Below are 9,412 nucleotides of genomic sequence, written 5' to 3' on the forward strand. Positions count from 1 at the left end.
ACATCGAATTCATAAAGAAGTAACAAATTTATGTAACACATTTACGAGTGATCAAATTATAAACGAGGATTAAATACTTATAAAAGGTTATTGTTAACAAATGAACTAAACATTGACCTCTTTAAAGCTTTTACATCGATAACCGATCATCCTATATAATGTTGAGGTAAGAGTATACTTCGCGACATACATTACGTATAACGTATTATTCAAGAGTAAAGATAATACTTCAGACACCTCTCGATTCTTTTCAAAGAACTTATGTTTAATATTTTCACTCTTAAAATCCCACAGTTTAAGATAAGTCCATTTTATATTAACTTTAAACAATATCAATTTGTTATTCTTGCCCCAGCACGTACTAAAACACTTTAAACGACGTATCGAGGCATGGGACGTGTTTTACTAGATGAAAACGTCATAAAGCAAGCAATAAATGTTTTCCCTTTACCCTTTTTCTGAGTAAATTATAACGCGTGGAATTAATTTACATTTTTTCTCCCAATTTTTTTGGTTTTTAATAACTTTCGATTTCTCTAAATATTGTTGTTTAATTTACATTAATACAGTTATTGATATTTTTATATTAAAGGTATAAGGAAATTAACTTAGACTGCTAAGTCTAAGTTAGTTTCCTTATACCGCCTTCAAAACTTTTGTATTCGCTTCATATTTGGCCTCCGAAAATATGATCATGTTTCGGAATTTCGCGCTAAGCTCAATTTGTTACCCATAAGGCTTCGCCGGAATGCTCACATACTTTATCTACTCTATAATATTCTTTTCAATCCACTCACTCCCTCTTATCTCAAATCAAGGTTTCAATTTCTTCATGATACACATGAGAGGTCTTTGAGATCATCAGATAATCTGGAATTAAAAATACCTGCACATTCTTCCTCGTTTATGGCAGGCCGTTCGATTGTGGAATGATTTACTGCTGAATATAAGACGTGCTAACTCACTACCTATTTTCAAGAAAAAGGTTAAGAACCATTTACTAGACCTATAATTATCTATCTCTTAGTTCATTTTTTTTTCTTCTTGCTTCTTTCTGAGGCAAGTGCGATCGAACCAATACTGATCGAAGTCAGTTAGATGTTTTTATTTATTATTGTATTGTATTTATAATACGTATTAAATCTTATTTATTATAAGTATATATGTTATATATGTATGTATGTTTAAGTATGTATGTCTATGTATGTTTATGTATATTTATGTTCATTTGTTTGTGAATACGTATTTTTTTGTACACGTGAACTACCCTTTATAAGTACTTTTACCTTTTCCTTACTATGGTTGTCTGTAGGAGATTGCCTTGTGTGATAATACCGCCCATTGTACTTTTCTGTATATTATTGTAATACTTATTAAATGTATCTTATCGTGTACAATAAAGAATATTAAATAAAAATAAATAAATAAAATAAAGATCATCCATCGGACCATTATTCATAATTTCAGCCCTGAGATGAAAGTTGGACATAGGACATTTAGATTTCTAATAGAACCCGTTAAAAGTGACCTGCATTCAACGTCTCTACACAATCTTAACAAGTTGGTCGTACAGTGCACTTTTTAGATGGATTTTCTATGCTGAACCGTGGTCTTCACTCCAGAACCTTAGTCCCCGCGGTTATCTGCGCAAGGAACGAATATCGGTTTAGGCCACCCACACGCATTTCTTAAGTTAGGCACTATTTTTTTATCCCGTGGCGAAATCGTACATAGAATACCTTTCGTTGTATAGTATAGAAGAGGTTATGCCGGACTTAGGGTAGAACCAGAGCTCTACTTCCACCAGTGTCATTAGCAACTACCTGCTATATTACTCAATTATTGAATGACGTTGATTTATGGGAGACTGCATATTTTATAAATCACTATCGTCTTGGAAATAAAGAGATTTAAACAATATGTGTTTATTTATTACTATTGGTTTTGTAGCTTCCACAATACAAGCTATAAACCTATATTGAAACTGCTGTCCCGTGAGTCCCGACCGATTGCATGCTTTGAATGAAATTAACTTCCTTTGAACAACAGTTTTGCTTGACATGTGATTCACAGCGCATGCCGCATTTCTAGGAACGGCGCCGTAACAGAACACTACGTTGACAAACGGCGTGCTATTCAACACGTTTCGCGACAGTTGAAACTCTTTATATTATTCCGGCGGTTGTATAATATTTATCCATGAAATTTTGATAAGACAAGTTCCTAGCGAGTGCGTAAGAGTGATGGATCCGTCTTCCCCTCCCTATCGTCCTCGCCAGGTACTTGTATCGCCGATCGCCGAGTGGAACCCGCCGTCACTTTTTTAATCGTCAGTTAAAATTTTACTTTCACTTTACACGACCACCACACTAAACACTAACGCGAGTTTAGTCGAGTAAGTCGAAGTCAAATAACTTTATTTATTTATTCACAAATTCAAAAAAATATATATACATGTGCTATTTACATAATTCGTTATTAGGTGTGACAATTCTTCCGGCAACAGGTTTCGAAATTTTACTATACAAGATCAGTACATCATCCATAATGTTAGCTTAAAATTAAATTTTCGTTAGTTCGTAACGTGCTACCCATTGAGAAGAACTGACAAGAAAATCAGTGGAACACACTAAGTTGAAAACACTTCTTTTTCTAACATGTTTATCCTTAAAAGTACTCTAAAATAAAGTAATATGCCTTTTGGCACAATCTGTGCATAATAATTTTTGAAGTTACTAGGAGATAAATTGAGCGCATCGCTTGGTAGTTGTTATAGAATCGAATATATTGACCTACGAATAAGTAAGACACTTTGTGGAGCCTAATAGCGGGTACAGCAAGTTATATTTATTCTCAAGATTGTGTTAATTGAGATTACTATTTGTCTTAAATTTACTTGCATTTTTATGTACATATATTTAAGGTGATCGTTATAATATTGGGACTATAGTGTATGTCAGTATCTTTGATTTTATTTCTTATTGAATCCCGTGAACCCAACACGTAAATGGCTCGAATAACCCATTTCTGGAGCACAAAAATAGAATCTAAGTCAGCGTGCCCACCCTAAAGCAATATACCATACGACATAATTACGAAAATAGGCAAAAAAAAACTGAGCAGTGGTGGCTCATGAAAACGGAGACTAGCGATCGTAGGTCGCAAATTCGATTCACTGGATTCTATCTTATATAATTCACACTTTGTGCATTAATTGTATAGGATTACCACTGCTTACCAACAAGTTTCCCGAGGAGGGTCAGCAGCGTCCTCTGCGTACCATAATAACACACTGCGAGCGCCAACCCGATGCCAGTCTTGGCGATTATAGTACATCGCCATAAGATATACTTTTGGAAGCCTATGCCTTGCAGTGGGCATCTATAGGCTGAACCGACAAACTAAGCGCACGGTATCAACTTCGGTCGGCTGCTGAACAAAGTCTAAAAGAAAACCATTCTATATACGGACCCCACTGTGACTTGTTATCAAATGTAATAACTCAAGGCGAGCATTTCGTACGGAACAATCATTACAGGCTTACTTTGTACAACAGTATTCTAACTTCACTTAGAATTTTTCAAAAAGAATTATAAACTTAAGTTTCATTCAAACAAAAACATAAAAAAGCACGTTAGATAATTTTTGACTCAAAAAAATTAACTACATAATAAACTTTATGATTAAATCGCAATATACACGAAGCCAGCATTCGAAAATTACAACGCACTGAACATGTTTAGGGTTTTCCCAACAGCGCTTCTGGTAAATTAATCTCGAAGCAACACTGCCAAGAAAATTAATCCTAGATGGGCTGCTCCGCTCGAGAACCTTTTAATTTCTACTTACCGTTGAAAAATATTCGCTTAATATCTCGTTGAATTCTTTTAGAATTAAAATAAAGCGCCTTTTCAAATGTTGTTGGCAATTCTGAAGTTATGTTTTTGAAAAAAATTGTTGCTTCCTAAAATTTAATATTTATATTATATAGGTTTTAACCTTCATCGCTATTGCAGAGTTACATTGATAATTAATACTTTATAAAGCGGGGTAGAGTTAAATGGACTCCAAATTCCACCAGAAATTTATTTGTTCGAGACATGATGTTTGCAGTTGTGAATTTGACGGTTCATGCGACACCCCTCTCTTTTTTGTATTATCGGTGCATCTTTATTTAAACCCACCAACAAGACTGCCGAATCTTCTTCTGCTTCCAACGATTCTTTTTCTTTTTTTTTAAGGCAATGTACGCCCACTGCAAGGCATAGACCTCCTTTAAATATCGCCACGATGACAGGTCCTGCACTGCTCGCATCCAGCGACTTCCCGCGATCTTAACTATGTCGTCGGTCCACCTAGTGGAAAGTGTAGACTTTCCACGCCGCAACAATTTCTTTTTAACAATCAGATGTTAACAAAATATTACATAAACTTTACAACTCGATCTCACAAACATATTTATCCTTATTTCAGCCAGGACGTCTAAAGTTGGGTATAGGTCTCCACTGTATATTTCCAATCGCACCGATAGGAAGTAGCCTGCGCCCAGCGTCTTCCGACAAAGATAAAGATATCTTCTACCCGCCGTGTAGCGTATCGTCCTATGTTGCGCTTACTGGCGGTCATGTATGGACCCTCATAATATATTACTAAGATAATCAGAACATAATGTAATTTGATTTTTTTGGAAAATAATCTCAGTCGAAAAGTCGAAGATGGTTTAAAGATGGTAACAGTAATTTTATTTATAATGTTTTGCATCGATGGCTTACCAATGTTTTTCAAAGAATCAAAAGAGAATTTCAATAAAAATCAGTAGCAAAAATCACAAACATGCGAGCCTTATATAGTTTTATTCCCATCGGAATAATATCACAATATCTATTACAAAGGTCCGCAGGTATAGAGAGAGGTAAACATACGTCAAGGGATGGACAAATGCCTTTAAATTAACAATTAGCTCACCTTAAACTCACAATTAGTTGAGAACTGTATTAATATTACGTTATTGCTAGAGAAACCTATACTAAATAACATTTACCAATTATTTTATGGTACATTTGGATGCAAAATTTAACCTATCGCATTCCAATAGAAAATAAATTAACCATACATGTTAAATAATCTCATTTATATCTTGAACAAAAGTAATAACTAATGATAGCATTTTAAATGAATATATTATTATACCATTACTTGTCTGTGATGGGAAGTTCCATTTTACGGGTCATTAATTGCCGAACAGAGTTTCCTGTGTCCGGTGCCAAATTAATTGCGCAGTTATTGGCCGTTGATTATTATTTCCACGACGATTTGCTGTTAATAAAACACGATGACATCGTAGAAAAACTTTGTTAATGTTTTTCAGTATTCTATAAAGTTATAACCTTCATTATATATAGCTTTTTTAAACATTCTCTCGATACCATAGACATTTTACTTTTTAACAATAAATAGATGCGACGAGCAGAAGGTTAAAATGATAATAGTTGATGACCCAATTAAGTAGTACAAATCAACGGCTTATAGTACAACGGTCGGCGCAGTATCTCGTGTTTGTCACCTTAAATCATAGAATTCTGTCATTGTGATTATTAAGGCATAAGTAAATAGTGGTAAGACAACATAACACAGATCTAAAGTCTTATTTTCGGTCCAAGGTTTACTGAAAGTTCATGTAGCATGTCCTTAGTCCACTGATATATGTTATTATGAATAAATGTACGGCTCTGATTAACTAAAACAAATTAATTGCGTACTACTTTTTGGCAGGAAAATTAGAACGCCTCAACTTAACTTATTGGAAAGTTTATACGCCATTAAAATTTAATGCAACGGGGAGATTTTATTAACTGTTGACTTTCGACAAAGGAAATTTCTGAACATATCTAAAATGTATTGTGATATGATGAGACAAATGTTTACATTAGTTATAATAAACTTAACAAATTACACTTTTTATAAAATATTATGTTTTTTAAACGGGTACCGTCGAAATGTTAAACGTTAACGAAAGATATGAAACAAATTAAAAAAAAATGTAATATGCGCAATTACCAAGACAGTAATATTGCTAGTAATGTTTTGACAGGCGTTTATCAATATATTATTATAACGACATTTTTAAATACGTACATATATTCTATTTTTCATAATTTACTAGATCAGTCTAAAGCTCACTCGTCCAACTTCTTACCTTACTAAAATACAAGGTTTACAACAAGAAATATAATAATTAAATAAGTCTACATATTCTTACGGAAAATTGATTATGGCAATGTTTTAATGTCAAAGAATAAAATGGTAAAAGAATAATAAAAATCGTCACTAAACAAACATCAAAAGTGTACTTAAACTTTATAAATAAGTACATCATTTTTATACTAGTCACACATCCGCTAACATGCGCAGGTGAACGGATATCATCCATAATTCTTCAACATAACGACGAGACCAAAGTTATAAAGCGGTTTCTAAAGCAAATTTCCCCTGTGAACGTTAAGCTGGATATAAATAAACTACATAAACTTATTCATGAACTCTATGCAACCTGTTTTCAATTTTTTTTACTTGTTCTACTTTTATTTTACTTGAGAAAAGAGAAGTCTTGTAACCAGTTAGAAATTTCCTTTAAAAGACATGTATATGTATAATATGAACATTCATGATCATTATCATTATATCAGCTAATAAACGCTCACTGCAAGGCATATGTTTCCCCAAACATTGTTACGATAACCAGTCTTGCGCTGCCTACACCCAGCAGCTTCCAGTGAATATAAACAATGGTTTGATAAAAATGCCTACTGTCAGATAACATTATTTTGCAGAATAGGATTTTCAGTCGTAATCCAGTAAGCGAATTTATTGCGCACTATTAGATGAATTTATCCAGTGAAATATTGTAAAGATCATTATAAACTATTGTTAATTTATTATCTGTAGACTATATATATTAAAGACTATATTATTTGCTAAAGTAATTACGTACAAGTAATATTTAAGTAAAAAGACATGGGCTATTGGAAAGTTAAGTATACAGTTATAAAAATTATCAATAGGTAAAATATTTAAAACCTACACTTTGAGTTAATACGAAAGAATGTTTTGTTTTATAATTTCACCAGAGTTATATTACTTTGTATTATTAATACGCAAAGTCATAAAGGATTAAACCAAATGATTTTTATTGTATTTAAAGTGTTTGGGATGGTACTTAATAATAAGTTCATTTTTCTCTCTAGGACATTAAATTATAACGTAAAGTTGAATAAATTTAATGCGACTATCCGAATACGTACTGTCACTGAGGTATATAAATATTATTTTATTGGATGAAACGTCAAAGTCAAACTCGTAAACACGTTTTTGTATGTTTTTGTTACCGATATTTTAAAGTTGCATATTTTAATAGTATGGCTCAAGGAAAACTAAAGGTAAAAAGTAAATTGCCATCGGGTGTTAAAACAAAGAAAAATAAAGGGAAGGCAGTGACAAAGCGCAGTAATGCGCCTGTTCGCAGTAAAAATAATTCCGTTGAAAAGAATAAGATGAAGGCAAAAGTTACGAAAATGGTAAACGCAGCGGCTGAGGAGCAGCTGCGTGCTTTGGCAACAGACAATCCACAGCTGTCAGCGGCACAACAACGAGTTGCGACTGCGCCCACTGCCCCAGCACCTGCAAAATAACCTAATTCACAAGGTTTTCTTTAAGTTAGAGGTTAAATATTACGTTTTAGAGAAGAAAAAATTGTTATTCTTAGAAGTATGTTCAGAATTGAATGCAGGGTTATAAAATCTACACATGAGTTAAAGTTTAGTTAATGTAATATTTAAAGTGTAATTTACCATTATTGGTAATTACCAATAACTATTTGGCTTGTTGTATCAAGTGAAAATTTTTTATTTAACATATCCTCTGACGTTTATAATAAAATTGTTATGTTTAGTTATCTAAGCATTAATTATAATTAAAAATGTGAATTAATAATTTTGTAATATATGTCAGTTTACTTTTCTTGTATAATAAAATATGTTAATTACAAAGTAATATTTTATTTAATATAAATACTTTATCTTTCACGATTGCTGTGTTTTAATTAATAGGAGAGAACAGATTTAGGGTATTGGGCAATATGAAGCAACCACCAGCCCAAGCAAAAGTCTACGACTAAGTCTAGACTAGCATCAATCTGAAAGTCATGCACATAGTGGTTACACCTTGTATAGGGCAAATCTTGTCTCAAAAAAACAGGCAAAATAGCAGAAATTTAATAACCATAAAGATAATAGTTATGAAAGAAATGTAAGGAAACTGCAATAAATATATTAATCTACTATGTTTATTACACTCTTAATGACAATGCAGGTGGTTATGGGCCTCAAATCTAAGGTAGCGCTCAATAAGGCAGGTCAAAGAGACCTGTGGAGGCAAATCATTGAACGCTCAACCAAGGCTTTTTAGGAAGAGCATGACCAACAATGAAGATAACAAAGAAGAAGAATCACAATGAATATCTACATTCATAACTTACAAACTTTAAGAAACTTTAAAATTAGAATGGTAATCTGGAACACATTGATTGCGCTTCAACAAATGGTGGACACTCATTAAGAAAATGGATAATTTTTATTAGGAAAAGTAGGCCTAAATTACAAAAGTGGACAGACAATTTTACTGAAATTGCTAAAAGAACTGGCCAGACAATGCTAAAGATTGGCATAAATAGAATGGAAGAAGCTACATGATTCATACACCCATAGATGAATCTAAAACAAAGAAACTTTTACCAACAACATTTGAAATGCAAAATTTTTAAAATTTGGAAATGAATGGTTTTATGGCCGCTGTCTCTACAAGTTTTAATAATTATAGTATATTGTCATTGCCATAAGCATTGTAGACAAGATCATCTTAACATCAGTAAACTAAGTCTAATTTTTTAAATATTTTCTGATTGGGAAAAAATTGGATATAATGAAATGTACAATATATTTCATTGAAATTAATATTTCAGATCATGTTATGATGCTCAGAAGATGCCGTTTCCAACTCAGGGATTGTCTATGACGGAATCATTTATCTCACTTAAACTTGAAATTGAAATATGGTTTGATTATAAAGTAAATTTTTGATAAAAAATTATATTCACTTTCAAATATTATTTTTGTCATTGATTAATGTAACTTAGTTGGCAGGCTACCTTCAAAGCCTCGCTATAGGCATCAGCAATATTTGTTTCACTAGATTGGCATTTAAATCAGTTGAAGTAAACTATTATTCAAGATGTCCTTTATTTTTCCTGTGCTTTGTCAGATTGATTATTTTCATGCCAACTTATTATACTTGCTCAGTGTTTATTTGGTATCATTTAATTGAAAGAAGAATGTTACATTAAGTAGAAGATTCCATG

General features: G+C 32.5%; 1 protein-coding gene across 1 annotated transcript; it reads left to right on the forward strand.

The window, feature by feature from the left end:
* Window positions 1–7,347: 7,347 nt before the first annotated feature.
* Window positions 7,348–8,134, forward strand: LOC137927015 (uncharacterized). The gene has a single exon (XM_068770782.1). The coding sequence runs from the start codon at window positions 7,416–7,418 to the stop codon at window positions 7,686–7,688; it is 273 nt and encodes a 90-aa protein (XP_068626883.1). The 5' UTR covers window positions 7,348–7,415; the 3' UTR covers window positions 7,689–8,134.
* The last annotated feature ends 1,278 nt before the right edge of the window (window positions 8,135–9,412 follow it).

Source organism: Battus philenor, unplaced genomic scaffold, assembly GCF_028537555.1.
Source record: "Battus philenor isolate CCGP_79_NKW_IND1 unplaced genomic scaffold, ilBatPhil1.0.hap1 SCAF_3, whole genome shotgun sequence".
NCBI classification, from domain to species: Eukaryota; Metazoa; Arthropoda; class Insecta; order Lepidoptera; family Papilionidae; genus Battus; species Battus philenor.

Coding starts and splice junctions, on each gene's coding strand:
- LOC137927015 (XM_068770782.1), top strand. CDS start 7,416: ATGGCTCAAGGAAAACTAAAGGTAAAAAGTAAATTGCCATCGGGTGTT.